General features: G+C 43.5%; 1 protein-coding gene and 1 non-coding gene across 12 annotated transcripts in view; one reads left to right on the top strand and one right to left on the bottom strand.

Annotated features, from left to right (window-relative positions):
• Positions 1-519: 519 nt before the first annotated feature.
• LOC125612537 lies at positions 520-621 on the top strand. The gene has a single exon (XR_007342958.1). It is a non-coding gene; the product is annotated as a U6 spliceosomal RNA (small nuclear RNA).
• An 8,731-nt stretch (positions 622-9,352) lies between these two features.
• The window catches only part of Arnt2 (aryl hydrocarbon receptor nuclear translocator 2), a 174,463-nt gene continuing 167,613 nt past the window's right edge, over positions 9,353-16,202 (bottom strand). For 7 of the 11 annotated variants that reach the window (XM_048790158.1, XM_048790159.1, XM_048790157.1 and 4 more), the window contains exons 18-19: positions 14,984-15,146; positions 9,353-13,249 (exon numbers count right to left, since the gene is read on the bottom strand). In XM_048790158.1, the coding sequence (XP_048646115.1) occupies positions 13,012-13,249; positions 14,984-15,146 (401 nt within the window). In that variant the 3' untranslated portion in view covers positions 9,353-13,011. Of the gene's footprint in view, positions 13,250-14,979; positions 15,147-16,202 lie in introns of all 11 variants that reach the window. The other 4 variants (XM_048790160.1, XM_015492967.2, XM_048790161.1 and 1 more) reach the window with 2 other exon arrangements.

The following is a 16,202-nucleotide window of genomic DNA, read 5'->3' as shown; positions in this document are numbered from 1 at the left end:
GCTGAGGCTGACCTTCAACTGTGATTCTTATTTTTTATATATATAACCATCCTAGGTCTGGATGAGGGGTCAATGCATGTACATACAGATCTGTGTGACTTATGACATAGTATTTAACAAAAGTCAGAAACCTGGAATGATCTTTTCCAAGTCTCACCACTGAGATCAATGATGACCACTTAGTGGAGAAAGGACAATGCACACAGATCCCATCCTTTATTCTTAAGACAATTGTATAGAGTGTCACAGATTCATTCTCTAAGACTCAGTCCTGCTTGTGTAAACACCTAAATAAGGATTCTTATAGATTTATCTATCATTGCATGAATGGTTCTCAACTTACCATGGTTTGCTTATAGTTTTTTTGATGCTGCAAAAGCAATATGTCTTGCATAGAAACCATACTTTAACATACATGAACCATACGTTAACAGATGGTTCATACATGAACCAAACGACTCTGTTGTTCACTTTCAGGGCAGCATTCAATAAATGATAGTAGATATTCAGGACTTTATTATAAAATAGGCTCTGTGTTTGCTTTCTCAGCACATACAGAGAAAATTAGCAAGATCCCTGTGCAAGGATGACACACGAATTTGTGAAACATTCCAGAATTTTTATAGTAGAGAAAGCCAGTGCCACCGGCACAGCATGGAGTCCAATCTCAAATTCCTTTGTACTGACTGTGCTGAGCAAGATGGACATGTGCTGCTCCTTGGCCTCTACTTCTTAGCAAGGATGTTTTTAGTAGTTCCTTGGACACTGAGTATTCTGTTTGGACCTCCACACTTATGAAATAAAGCATCTGAGTTCCTGCATATCTCTATGGAAAACTTGGCAACTGGAACCCTCCTTGGCCTCACCTGGGTTGGACATGTTTACCCCAAAACATGTCCACTTCCATACCCCTGTGTGATCTTATTTAGAAACAGAATCTTAATTACATGTCATTATGGATCTTGAGATCATCCTAAATTTAGGGTGGGCCATATGTAATGGCTGATGTCCTGAGAGAAAAGAGGGAAAGACTTAAGACACAGACACAGGGAAGAAGGGCATGTAATAAAAAAAAAAAAAAAAGGACATGTGAAGATAGGCAGAGGCTGGAGGTAGGCAGCTGCAAACCAAGGAATGTCAAATCTTGGGAAAAATCGGTATCTTTAAAAATAAAGTCCAGCCCACATCTACAGTACCAAATATTGTGAAAACATTTACTTATTTTTATTAAAAAATATTAAATTCTTTATATTTATAGCTTTTAAAAAATCATTCTTCTTCTTCATAGAGGGAACTACATAGAAATGATTGGGGATCCCCAGCAATCACTGGCAACTGGAAGAAGGCATGGGACAGTGTCAGAGCCACCAGAAGAAACCAGCCCTGCCAAATCCTTGATTTCAGACTTCTGGTCTCCAGAACTATGAGTGAGTACATTTCTGTTGTTTTAAGCTAACAGGTTTGTGGCAATTTGTAGGGGCAGACTGAGTAAACTAACTTGCTGTGCTTACTCTGATATGGCCTCCAGGACATGGTCTCCAGAGAAGGGAGAGGCTCTGACTGGAGCCTCTCTCTTCTCTTCCACAGGGACAACCTCAGGGTTGTCCTCTTCAAGGGCCTCAGAGGGTCCGGTGAGACCACCAGGGATCTTGTATTGGCTTTCCTCAGGGGAGAAGCCATGTTGTTCTCTTCAAAAGGTCTAGCTTCAAAAGGACTCAGGATTTTCTTCCAAGCTGAGTTTGCATTCAGGTGCCACTCCCATTATGATTAGGATCTGGGCAGTATACACACTCTTTGATGTGGTCAGGTTTCTCAGGTTCGGGTCACTGTCTGCAGAATTGAATCTGATGTGGAGAACTCCTCAGCCTTGTGTGGGATTTCTGTGGGTCTGGTACTTGGCCTTGTTGGTCTTTCCTGCTGAGTGAACATTTCCTCTCTTGCTAAGGCTTCTGGGAAGTGAAATTCTTTTAAACTTCTGGACCCCTTTCCGACATCTGAGAACGTGGGCTCAGTTATCACTGAAACCCCATACAAGCTCTGTGGTCTGGCAAAATCCTATCTGCTTCCTCCTTTCTTGCCAGGGTTTTGCCTTCCCTGGCAACAGAGTGTTGGGGTCCGAGAACAATGTCCAAATGTCCTACTTTTCCTGAGACTGAAGGCATTTCCTGGAATGTGGGACTTTCGCTGTAAAAACTAGGAAAGTCCCAGGTAAATGGGGATAGGTTGCCCTCCCAAGTCTTGGGAAAAATAGGTATCTTTAAGACAAAGTCCTGCCCACATCTACAGTACCAAATATTGTGAAAATTTACTTATTTTTATTGAAAAGTAACGATTAAATTCTTTATATTCATAGCTTTTAAAAAAATCATTCTTCTTCATAGAGGGAACTACATAGAAATGTTTGTGTTTGTTTCAAAAGCACTGTCAGAGGTTGGGTTCTTCAGAAGTGTTATCTGAGAAAAAACATGGTATGTGAAAGTGATTTCGTGAGAAAGGTTTCCAGGAAAAGTTGAGAAGTCACTTCCATCCCCATGTCCATCCCCAAATTCTGCAGAAGATGCAAACTCATAGGAAGCTCAGGACAGCTGGCCACAATCCTGAGGAGGGTTCCAGGGACACCTCACCTCAGGAAATGGGACTAAATGGAAAGAGAACTAAGCATGATTTAGTCACTATCAACAGTATTAAGAAAGTAATATTTCCACAGGGGATAACCCTAGCTCAGTCCCACAGGGATGCTCTGGAGAAAATATAAGTGACAAGTTATAGATGCCCTCATCAGGAAAAGAGGTCTTAATCCCCCTGCACCCTTGAGTGGTTGGCAAGGAACTATTCTTGTGGGTTGTGACATTCTCTGACTCTGTGTGCTTTGGCAAAGTAGGATTTTGTAGCCTGAGGACAGTCCTTTGATGAAGAGACTTGGATTCTGGTACTTGAGAGTAAAAGCAAAGAGAGAGCTGGTGAGTGTGAAAGTGGCCCAAGGGCTGACATGTTCTTCCCACAAGAGGACCAGAGGCACAGGACCTCTGTGGTTTGCTCAGCAGGCCACGTTCTCTCAACCCTCCCTATGACCCTAACCTCCTCATCAATGTCAAACATCATAATGAGGCCAAGCTCCCTTGGGTCCTGGATCTGTGCTGTCTACAGGATCTGTGGGCCCCAGATACACTCAGGGCCAGCATTTCCATCTTGGCTCCAGTCACACAGCCTGGTCTTCCACTTTCCTTCCATTTCCTGTTTATCTTCAGGCCATCTGCCTGGGCTGTCTTCTGTCTTCTCAGGAGGCAGGAATTGCCTCTTTACCCATTGCTTTTCAACTCTTCCCTGTTTCTCTTTAGGAATCCTTTTTGAATGCGAGGATTCAATTTAGATGAAGGCCACCCCACCTCTCTGTCTACTCCCTGAACAACCTCATGCTCCACCACGCCACAAACTTAAGAGGAAAAGTAGTTCTCTGGATAGTTTCACCAGGGGTAAATCTCCAGAACTCCAGAACTGAGTCAGTGTGTCCCACATTTTTGTGACCTTGGTCCTCTCTCTTTACCCTCTGCCTACCCTCTTGAGTTCAGCCTATTTTCATCATTACCAAATGCCAGCTGTCTCCACCCAGCTGTCTGCTTCCTTATTATATTCCTTGAAAGAGACAGAAATAAAAACACAGGTTTGCTTGCCCATAGCCAGCACAGAGTTTGGGTTTGAGATCTATCAAGAAATCTTTCTCAAGCTGCCACCAGTCATTGTGAACTCACTGTAAACATGGACAATGGAACAGTGTCCTGGCAGGTAAAATGAATTCCTGATCATTTCAAGACCATCAGTCTTGTGCCATGTACTATGCTATATGCTAAGCATAAACCCATGAACTGAAAGTCTGAGGTGATCTTCACTAAAAGTTTCTTCAGCACCAAACCTGAATCATTTTCTTCTGCTTCTGTCCTACTTCCAGAAGAGCTGGCCCAGTCTCCCTGTCAGCTCATGCCTGAACAGAAGTCTGAACAGAAGTCTTTCTCCCTCCATTACCTAAGAAGAGAAACTTCCATGTCTCAAATTGACACCTCATTCTGTCTGTGGAGAGTGAACCTAGGATAACTTTACCTATCTGGCATCTCCTTAGCACTTGGGATCCTGGCTCCTCACCAAGTTGGTAGCTTTGTGAGTTCTTCTGCTGGGAGCCCTGCAACCACATTTCTCAGAAGACCCAATTTAAACCCAAACATGGCCACAAGGGAAATAGGGCAGCCATTTGATGGTGTGGAGAGTTCATGAGAAAAAATGAGTAGACATTTTTCTTAGCTCAAGGAGCCTGTGTGTAATAGTGGTCCACTTTATGCTTTGAATGTAGCCCTTGCTGCTCTGCCTCTGCAACTTTATTTTTAAAATGGACATGCTTCTTTCTCTTTCTTCTCTTCCTTCTCCCTTCCTAATCTCACGGGAAACATGACCTTTCTTCCCCATCCTAGGCAGAGTTACGTGTCCTTGAGTATACACCCACCACAGAAACTAAGTAATTTGGGATAACACCAGAAGACTTAAGCAATGACTGTCTCCCAAATTAACAAGTGAATTACAACTCCTGACAGAACACAAGGAATGTAGCCTTTGAATCACCTCCCTACACCCCACTTCTGATGATGGGCAGAATCACAGCCTCTGGGAAAGGAGTTCAGTGTGTTTCTTCTTTTCTAACAAAGCAATAAAACTTCTATTTTACTTTTTCATAAAGCTGTGTCCTCATTATTGGATTGGCATTGGGGACAAGGATGGAGCTTTCAGTAACATGTGGATGAGAGATTGCTCGCATGCTGATAAATCACTGTGGTGAAGTGTTTTCCCTGCCTTTTCAGCATCAGGCCACATTCCTTTATTTCTGGCTTTGTATTTGACTCTAACTAAAGTCTGTGGAAAGAATTAGGGGTTGAGAGGCCATGGCTGTAGAACCAGAGGCAGGCTGCATTCCAGGCATTTCACTCTGGTGTCCTACTGAGAGGTTGTATGGGTGTCATGATTTATGACGGTTTTGAGCTTAGAGATGGGAACCATATTAAGTGACTTCTGCAAAGCTGAGGCAACAAGCTGTGAGCCTAGTGGGTAGATTCTATTATAATGGACCCCATCTGGGACCACCATGAGGTTGTGATTAGGTTAAGTTCCTGAGCTTCTCATCCCTTCCTGGATATCTTCTTCCCTCTTTTCTGTCAGCACAAGGTAGGTGCCCTCTACCTCAAACCAGCACATGCCAGAAAGTCACCCTCAGGTGGCCTGTCTCTCTCCTCTAGTGGTGGAACACTCCTCTTGGTGGTAGGGGGGGTGTGCTGGGTCTCCTTGTGTCACCTCAACCCCAGGACTGTGCACAGAAGGTGATAGTTACCATATGAGTGTTTAATGACCAGACATGTTTGAGAAGATGTGCAGAAGTAATCCTACCAGTCTCCTGCTCCACATAATAGGGAGTATTACTTTTCCCAGTGGAGGATGAGGAAACTCACCCTCTCCGGAGGAGAGGCTGGGAGAGAGTGAAGAAGTGTAATTAGCACCTGAGAATGCTGGTTGTTCCAGTTTCTTTATCTTCCCCACCCCCTTTGAATTCTGAGCAAGGAAAGCATTTCCCTCACCCTGGTACTTGATTCCTCACCTCCCTCATAAGAATGAATTGGGATATAATATTTTTTATTCTTTATATTTTTCTATATTCTCCACTTTAAAAATAATGACTGAGCTTGGCATGGTGTGCATGCCTGTGATCCCAAAGGCTCAGGAGGCTGAGGCAGGAGGGTTGCAAGTACAAAGTTAGCCTTAGCAACCTAGTTAGGTCCTCAGCAACTCAGCAAGAACTTGTTTCAAGATAAAAATATAAAAAGGGCTGGGGATATGGCTTGGATTGTTAAGTGCCCTGGGTTCAATCCCCTGTACCAAAATAAATAAATAAATAAATAAATAAATAAATAAATAAATAAATAAAATAAGAATAATGACTATATGATTGTTTCATCTACGTACAAGATATTTCTTTGGTTAGCTGTTTATTGTAAGAATTAGAGAACCCCAGGTAAACCCAGGTAAATCAGCTCAGGTCATGGCAAGTACTTCTCCCTGTGTCCCTGTTCTGCAATTTGCTCACCTTTCCATCTGTCACAGGATTGTCCAGCTCTGGAGCAACTTAATCTCTCAAGGGCATATTCCTCTTTTGTACCCCTATGCATCTAAATTCCTATGTATTGTGGCATTTGAATGTACAGTGACTAATCATTTATTTATTTTCTCTTTTCTGGCAGGCAATTTTATTACTTTTTATGATTTTACAGGTAATATATATTCTTCTGGAGATAAGTTGTATTAAAAGTTACAAGGATGGAAGGAAATTCATTTCAGATGTGGAGACTACCCCGAAAATATTTTTCATACATCTTTTATGCATATAAATGAACCCAAATAATTTTATATGAATGCATTGTTATTATATTTACGCTTATTTTCATTTTTGCTTACTCTCTCAGCTTGTGAGTTTTTCCTCTCCAAATGTAGCCTAATGTGAATATTTTATACATTTTCTATATGTACATGTGTATGCACATATACCACCAACAAACTCACAAATGAATCGACATAATGTGCTTTCATGTTTTAGCTAAACAGATTAATATATTTATACTTTTCTGATTATTGCTTTTGTTTATTACTCTACTGAGGTAAATGGTGATAATGGTATTCTGCAATTTTTCATCTTTTATTTTTTTAAAATCAGTGGCTTTAATTTAATTTACGATTTTCCCCACTACAAAATTGAACAATAAACATTCTTTTATATATATATTTCACTGAGAGAATATCTAGATGTTGGAAATTTGAACCAAAAATATGATTTTATTTAACTTAGTAAATATTGCCACATTACTCTTGAAATCAATTGTAAAAATTTATATATATATATATTTTTTTTAACCAAAAATAAGCAAAAATAATCCCTTCATGTGCATTTTCATTTTTATCAATCCATTGGGGGTGAGAAATGTCATTGTGACTGTAATGTGCACTTCTCTTTGAGTTTCAGTATCTGCTTTCTGATTTATATTAATTTATATTTAATTATTGAATATTTCCATTAAATAGTAACTTTGAGAAAAATATACGCTCATCACTGCTATTTAACATTTTGTTATAATCACAGTTACTTGTTGAATTCACTTTATTTTCAATCAATTACCCCTTCCCCCTTTCTTAATGTGTTTAAAGTAATTCAGCCATCCAAGCTGTTCCATCTGTTCCTTCCAAGGGATAGCCATTCTCCAGTAGCATATATCCACCTATGATTTTTTTTCACCTTTCTTTTAGTATATACCTATCAACTTAGAGAATAAAATACATTATTGCTTTGGGCTACAAAAATACGCATGGCATTTTAGACTCAGTGCTACATTGTTCAGAATTTTTGCATGCTACAACTAGACCATTTAAGTGCTCTACTAGATTCCTTCAGATGACTAAATCCCAGTTCATTCATTTCTCCACTGAAGTGGAGACAGTTTTCTGGTTTCTCACTATTACCAACAGAGCAAGGACTATCCTTTTATCTGTCTCCTTATGTATATGTGGGAAGTTTCCTGGAATAGATATGTGGAGCTGAAATTGCTGCACAGGGTTGGTATGGCTTTGGCATCTCTGGATGTTGCCTCATGTGCTGCAGAGTAGTTGTCTCTTTCCCACCAGCTGGGGAAGACAGCACCTGTTTCTTTAAGCCCTGCCAATCCCATGTGCAGACTGAATTGATCTTAGGGACATAAGCAGCTATCTAATATTAATTTTGCATTTCCCTTAATTACCAGTAAAATTCAGTCTCTTCTATTACAGTTAATGTCTATTTTTGAGTTTTTATGAATTGGAAATTCAAATACTTTGATCATTTATCTATTTTGTTGTATTTTTAATTCATTTTTAGGAATTAATTGAATTTTAGTATTCTGAATACTACTGCTGGGTTCATAAATTGCAAATTTTCTACCAGTTAAATTACTTTCTTTCACATTTTTTGAGAACTATTTTTTGGGGGGGAGGAAGAGTGGAACTGGGGATTGAACCCAGGGGTGCTCTACTACTGAGCTATATTCCCAGTCCTTTTTTATTTTGAGACAGGTCTTGCTAACTTGATGAGGCTGGCCTTTAACTTGGGATCCTCCTGCCTCAATCTCTCAAGTGGCTGGGATTACAGGAGTGCACCATCACCATCACTTCAACCATTTTTTAAAATTGAGTTCAAGATTATCAACATTTTACTTCATGGTTCATTATCTCCATGCCTGGTTTAAGATATTTCCCTAGCTGGGCATGGTGGCGAACACCTGTAATCTCAGCAAATCAGGAGACTGAGGTAGGAGGATCTCAAAATTTGATGCCAGCTTCAGCAACTTAGTGAGATCATAAGCAATTGAGACCCTGTCTCAAAATGAAAAATAAAAAGGGCTGAGGATGTTGCTTAGTGGTTAAGCACCCCTATGTTCAATCCCCTGTAACCAAAATTAAAAAAAAAAGGAAATAAAAGAAAGAAAACCTTCTATAATTTGATTTTATATTTTCCTAGAGATTAGCTACAGAAAAGGTAAAGGTAGGTCATATTATGAATGGATGCTTAGCTTTATAAGAAACTGTTTGGTGTAGCCTCTGAGAAGTCTACTCAGTTCAAGGTCACAAAATTGTCTCCTGTGTACACTTTAAATATGTGCAGCTTATTTTGTGTCACTATCAGACTGATAAAGCTGTTAAAAAAATTAGAAATAATAGGTGTTTGACAGAAAAGTATTCAAGTGATTTTAGTTTGCATCTTTGAAAATTAGCAGAGAAAAATTAGAATTTTAAGTATTTATTAAGGGTTTGAGTATATTGAAATACTAACTTAATTTTGTGAAGATTTAAAAAAAAGTAAGAGTGTTTGAAGAGGGACACAAACACATACACACATACACAGGGTTCTGTGGTGAGACCCAAGATCAAATCCTGGTTCTACCATTGCCTTCCTGTGTTCTTGGATATGTCAACTAACTTCTCTGAGTCTTGGTTTTCTACAAACTAGGAATGGTAACCACATATCATAAATCTGTAATGATTAAGCAAATAACATGTACAAAAAAGCTTCTAGAGAGCCTTACCTGACACAGAAGCTCAAGGATTATTAGTTTCCCTTTCTATCCTATGTGGCTATACCTCTCAAAGGATGGCTCTTTAACATACACACACTGCATACGGTTGAAGGACCATGACACAACACAGCTCCAGGGACGAGGTGTGCTGCAAGATATCCCTGAACTCCAAGAGGCAGGTTCTGTGAGAAGTTCAATGCAAAGCTGGCCTGGGCCATGGGTTGTTCAGAGCAAAGTCATTTTTATTGTAATGAAAATTTAAAAGGCAATTACATTAGTTATACATATACACAACCAACTTAATAACTGTTAGTCATAGAGAACATTCAAGAAATACAAATGATTTACCCACAGCACAGTTCACATCCATAAGAAGAAAGGTTAAAGGAGAGATGATTAAGTGCTTAATGTCCACTGAAGCCTGCTTGTGGAATCTTTTTTTTAGGAAATAGATTGTTAGAAATGAGCCACCCATTTCTGCGCAGTCTTGAAAACCCCATTTTTTTTTTTGTCAGTGCCCCACAGACTTTGGCTGATTGATTGGCCATAAAACCAGCTCTGGCCACAAGGCCCAGGCACACACCTACATGTGACAATGTGCCTGCACCCTCAAGTAAGGCTCTTCAAGCTTCTCAGGGTCCAGGCAGTAAAGGAGGAAGTGGACAGCAAGGTGGCTCATGGCTCCTCAGTGCACAGGATTCACTAGCAACAGGTAAGTTAGGACACAGCAACTTAATGACCAAACACCTTTCTGATAATACAAAGGGATTTTCTAGTCTGACTTGTCACCGCTAGAGCTGTTGGGTAACAGGCTTGCTCTTGTTTATGGGGCAGGTCATGACTGTTAAGGAGCAGGTGGCCTAGACAGGTGAATGATCTCTGTTTTCACAGAGCTCATTAGTTGGGTAAAACACTGCAGTCAGGGAAAGAGCAACTAATTTTCCTGGGGTCTGCCTCATCTCTTGGTTAAACCAACTAACTAGGTGCACCAATACCTGTAATCTGGGGAACACACAGTTGCTTCATTGACACAGAACATTTAATCTCCCTGGTGTAAATTCCATTAACTTTCATAATCTCTCCATCTCTGCTATTTGCAACATTGACTATTCCTGAAATTAAAAAAAGGTTGAATTAGATGTGTTAGAAAGTAGAGAAGGTGGCTGTTTGTAATGGCTCTCTTGCTCCCTGAAACCAACACTAAAAGCAAAGCTAGGAAGGAGTGACACTCAGGCAGAATATTCTAGAACCATTCTTGGCCACTCCCACAAGTCACCTGTGCAGTCTTGGTGGAGTCTCAGTAAAACTGCATTTGTGCCCTTGCAGCAGATTAGGAGGTCACTACATGGCCCCCTTCTATGGAAAACCTATTGCTTGCTTAGCTAAGGAAAGTAAGTGGAAAGGCTAGCAGCAAATCTGCTGAGAAGGGAAGTATGGTTCTATCCAATCGTGATGCTCCCTGTTCACCTCATAGGACTAAAAACTGAGTTGGCAGTCCCCTAAATTCTTAGTCAAGGGAGAAAAATAGAAGCAAGGTCACCTGGAGGAAGGGTCCTTTTATTTCTTCAATGTCCCCTCAGTGCCAAGAAACAGTCATGGCCAAGGTGTTCACCTCTGGTGGGCACCTGAGAAAAGTCTCTGACTTCCCTCCAAAAAACAGAAGGCAAAAGAAAACACAAGATCCCTAAACTCCTAAAGTCACAAGCCAAAGGCCACATGAAGTCTATTTTTCATGCCATTGAGAAACATTTTGCTTCAAAAGCTATTTTTGTGTCTTTTTTTGGAGACAATCATGCCCACTGCCAGGGCAAGCTTGATGTTGTTAGGGCAGAGGGGGATAGCAGGTAGGTAGCACAGAGGGACAACTGTTCTGGGCTGGTCCTGTTAGGGCTCTCTGAGTGTCAGGCACCTCTTATTTCCCCAGCTGCAGGGAAGCCTCTGGGTTGGAGCCAGCTCCTCATGCACCTACATTCAGGACCACTCACCATCAACTACAAAAGGGAAAGAGCTGCTGTAGAAACCATAAAATCAGGGCTCCATCAGTCTTGAAACCAAGGCTGGTTACTGGTAAAGGGCATTCTACTGGGTTATACTGGGCTTTCCAGGTGAAGTTCAGTAGAAACACAGGGCACATGGATCTCCCTGGATGCCAGACAGGCTGCTGTATAAAACAGGATCTTCAAAGTACCAGAGCAATTCTCTCCTTGGCTCTTTCCTGCACACTGGGTTTACTCTGCTCTCAGGCAGCCTAGAACCAACACCAGAATCAATGGGTAGGGACACTTGGGTTGTTTCTGAGCATTTGTAAAACTAAGCAGTACCTGTGAGAGGTTCCTAAGGGGCTACAGGAGAGACTCCAGGGCTTTCTCACAAGGTGGGTCCCTGCATCTGCAGCCTTGTGTGACTTCTCTCTCACGTAGGCATCAGTGGGCTGATGGATGGGGATTAGAAAAGATGGATAGGAAAAGAAGAAAATGAGGGAAACTAAGGGAGTCCTTGTCCATGTAAAGGGTAGGGGAGGAAGTAGAGGAACGTGAAAGTGGGGGGATGGGGTCCTAAACTCATCTTCTCAAATCTGAGTAAAACACAGTAAGCCAGGGACTCTGGGTTAAGGGGTTACCCAAGTAGAAACTTCTAGAAGTCAGATCATATTCTTGTCTTGAGACAATCAGAGGAATTCAGGACCTGTGGACATGTGGCAGAATCAGAGTTGGAACCAGAACCAGAGTCTGAGTCTTCTGCCTCACAGATCTGTATCATGTCTATCCCAAAGTACTTCTGTACCTGCTGCCAAGCAGAGGACAGAGGCTCAGGTGGCCAGGAGGAAAGTGGTCCAGAGTGCATTTCTCCACACAAAGGGGGGTGGTGGTCCCAAGCCTCCTCCAGGTCACTGAGCAGAATGTGGCATGAGACCTGAGGAGGCTGGGCATCTTGCCCCTGCCATCCACACCTGTATGCCTTTGTGACCTCAAGGTGTGCTTCCCTGCAGTTTTTGGGTGGGGACAAGCTCCCTCTCCCAATGGAGTCGGGCTGGAGACAGCTACATGGAATTAGAAGCACGTGTTCAGGACAAGTAGGAAGGACAAGCACTCCTATGAGGCTCTGAAAGGAGGACAGGGGCTAGTTCCTCTAGGAAGGGCTTGGATCTGCAGTAGGTAGGTGGACCAAGAACTGACCTATTAAGGTAAGCAGGTCCCCAGCCCTGGCTCCTGGTGACACTACTGAAGAGCTAGCCTGCTGAGTCCTGCTGGTCAGGCCAGCTCCTGGGCCCCAGGATGATCATCTTCCCATCAGGATGCTCCTGAGCTTGGAGACTGGGGCCACTCACTTCAGTTCTCATGCTTACTATAGACTTTGGATTCTATACACTCACCCTGGCCACACATGACAGACACGAGGCAGGACACATTCATTAGGACAGATAGTTCATGTCTCACTGCACAAAGTAAATATGTCCCACAGCACAATGGACACATAGACAGATTAGCAGAGCTGAAGGGCATCCACCTCTGCATCCTTGTGCCACTTGGCTCCAGTGCATGGAACAAAGGCTCTGCATCCTGCTGGCCTCTTCTTCCAACCCCCCGCCCCCCAAGTCCCACCCAGTCAGCAGTAGTGAAAAGCAAGACATAATGTGATTCAGCACCCCCAGCAGGTGTGATGGTGTGCTAGTCGCTCTAGGCATTGACTGAACTTTTTATGTGTGTAAATTATCTATTAAGAGACTATTCACAACTGAATTTAAGGACCCAATAGGCTCACTTTCTAAGCACACACAGATAAAATACAATAAATACAATGGGTTCCCTAACATCTAAAAGCAGGGCCCCTGGTCCGTGGCCGAGAAGCCATGGCTGTGGATTAGAGCTGAGCGATGCTGTGCCTAGGGTATGTGGGGGTGGGGTGCTTTTGGTGAGGGGTCCTGCATCAGGGCAAGCCAGGCTAGGGGGGTCCCATTCACATGGGCATTGGTGTCACGGCGTGGGTAGCACTCTACAGTGGGAGCCTCGCTCTGCCCGCAGTTACTCAGAAAATGGTGGGAACATGCCCAGGTCAGCAAAGTCTTCGATATTATAGTTGCCAGTCCCCTGGGTGGGATCTCCTGGCATTGGCAGCATGTCCTGCAGAAGAGAAGAGAAGAGAAGAAAGCCATGGGGCAGTCAGGTTCTTTGCCCGTGGACTGTGTACGTCCCAGGAGCCCAGCCTGCCACTCACCCTCACAGCTGTCTCTCTAATGGACAGCTCAGGAGTATTCCCCAACCTTCCAAGGGATGCTCTGCAGGGATACTCAAATGTCTGAGACCCTAGGAAACTGTCCTCCCCAGGGAGCTGCCATGCCAGCTGGTAAACAGCAGTAGGACTCAACTTTTATACATGTAACACGGAGCCAGGGACACAGGGTGGGCATGAGCCCCAACTGGTGGGGACAACCCAGCCTGGCACCAAGCAAGTACAGGTGGTCAAAATGTGACTAACGCTATGAAACTTAAGAGTGAGTGGAGAGATCTGCGGCCTGTATTCACCGTGTGTAGCAGACTTTAGCTTAAACAAGTCTTCTGGACCTCAGACTACCCATTTAGGATACAGGAGTAGCAACATCTCAATTCCTTATGGGATATGTCCTGTTGTGTTGTTAAGTTCCCAGCTCATATAATGCTGCATGAGAAAAGAATTCTGTGGACAAATAAGTTTGGGAAACAAGGCATACTTTGTCTATCTCCTAGAAATCCACAGTCCTCATTGGTATAATAAAGGTTCTGATAAGTCCTGTAAGAAAGAAATTGAATAACTTTGTTTAACCAGTGTTAAATTTTGTTTAACCAGTGTTTTGCAAACTTATTTGACCAAGAATTCTTTTTACAGTGTGACCCTGAAGACCACCATTAGGAAATTCTGTTTTCTGCTAGGAGGTATAGATGGGCAAATGCCTTACAGAAGGAGGAAGAAGGGCTGTCGTGGTAGATAAGGGGACTCAAGGGAAGGGTTGGTTAGGCACTCCTCTGCACACTGAATAGTATGCTGCCTCTGTGGAAACCTCATCAATACCTGGGCTCTAGATCTGTGTCTGTGAGGGTACTTCTTGACCTGGTTGGAAAGAAGCTTGGGATGAGGGTGAAGTAAATGGAGCATTGACTCTTGAGCATAGCCTCCCATGCTATGGTTCCTGCACCTAGCCCTGCTTTGCAGCCAGGACAGGACAGAACAGGGCTTTATGACCCCACTGGAGATGCCTGGGTTCTGGTTGCAAGGATCTGGTGGGATGGACCTCACTGCAGGTGAAGGGGGAAGCAATGCACTCAGAACCTCCCATGAAAACTATTCTGGCTGAAAGCGGAGCCCAGAGAACTGGTAGTAGGGAACTGAAAGGATTTCAGGTATCTAGCCAGTGGGCAGCACCCTTAGCCTAACCAAGAGGAGAGCTGAACCAGGGCCAGCCTGGCACTGGGGCAAGGTCCTGGAGAGGGACGTCCTCCTATCTTGGGTATAGGCTGGTGAGGAGCAGGTAGGACAGCCAAAGGTGAGGAAAGCTCGCAGGGGAGAAATGGACCCAGCACTAGGGCCAACCCTCATTAGCTTTCTACTCTATGCACCTCTCTTGGGCAGCTCTGAGCTGGGGCAGGGAGGAATCTCTAATTGTAGTCTCCCCTTTTGCTCAAAGGCCCCTCCTCCTCAGCTCAAAGGCCCCTTCGCCTCCCTGAGTGCATCTCAGTTTTGGTTGGACAGGATGGGACCTTCTACTCCTGGACCCCCTTCTAACCCCAGGCCAGGCCAGAACTCACACTGGCTAGCGGGTGGGCGGTGGTGCGGCAGAGACCAAGGGGGAAAGGAAGCAGAGAGAAGGCGCCGGTACCTACGAGAAGGCGGTGCTCGCTCGATTTACCTGGAACACTTCAGTCTGACCGGGCTGCTGGTGGGAGTGCTGCTCACCGCTCTGCTGGCTGTGGTGCTGGCTCTGCCACTGTGACCAGACTTCTGAGGGCCTCCCCTGGAACTGCCCGCTACTTTGTCCACTCTCAGCTGAAAGAGCCGACGTACAGGACACTTCTTTAAAAGTCATCCCTGGTTTCATGAGACTTAAGAACCACTCCAGCTCCAAGGGCCCCACCTTCCTAGGAACATGTTTCTTCTCCCATCTTTCTTTCTCTGACTGACAGACAGCAAGATAAATGGGTGAAAGGCATGGGGCCTCTGCAGAATGGTGCAGGGGCTTGGCTGGGGTGTGGTTCTCCATGGAAAGCACCTCCCAGATGACTGGGTGCTCCAAGCCTTGGAGCCCTTTGCTCTGTTGTGGCTGCTCATGAAGCTGCTCATCTGGATTCCAGCCACATTTGCAACCAGCAGCATGGGCTGGAGAGTTCCTCTCCCTAGCATGTGAAGGCAGATGCAGCCTTCTAGATTCCTGGACTCCCCTCTGTTCATGGGCTGCTCTCTCACCTGGCCTACTAGGGAAGAGGCTCACCTCACAGCTGTCTTCACATTCACCAAGCTGTACCACTGGTCCTGCTGCAGGGCAGAGCCACCCCGTCCCATTCTCTGTGGCTCTCTGTCAAGTATTCCTCAGCATCTTAATATTTCTTAGTTTGTTTAAGAAGGAAGGAATTTGGGCACTGCTCAGATGGGAAGATAAAGCTCCTCTGTGGAATCAGCAAATTACTTTATAAATGAGAGCCACTTTGCTTCCTGCTACAGTTTACTAAAAATACTCAACAGGAAAACTGAAAATAAGCAGAATTTTCTCTAAATCATTTTAAAGATTCAACCAAAGAGAATTCTGTTTTGTTTTTTTTTTGATGGTGCTAGGGATCAAAACCAGGGCCTTATGCATGCAAGGCAAGCACTCTACCAACTTAGCTATATCCCCAGCTCCCCCATTTTTTTTTTTCAGTTGTAGATGAACACAATATCTTTGTTTTATTTATTTATTTATTTATTTATTTATTTATTTATTTATGTGGTGCTAAAGATTGAATCCATGCCTCATGCATACGAGGCAAGCGCTCAACTACTGAGCTCAACTACCCCAGCCTACCCAAAGAGAATTCTTAAGAAAAATTACACTTTTCATTTTCTTCC

This window comes from Marmota marmota, unplaced genomic scaffold (assembly GCF_001458135.2).
Source record: "Marmota marmota marmota unplaced genomic scaffold, marMar, whole genome shotgun sequence".
Lineage (NCBI taxonomy): Eukaryota > Metazoa > Chordata > Mammalia > Rodentia > Sciuridae > Marmota > Marmota marmota.
The sequence above is the reverse complement of the archived record's forward strand: the minus strand, read 5'-3'. Positions and strand labels throughout refer to the sequence as shown.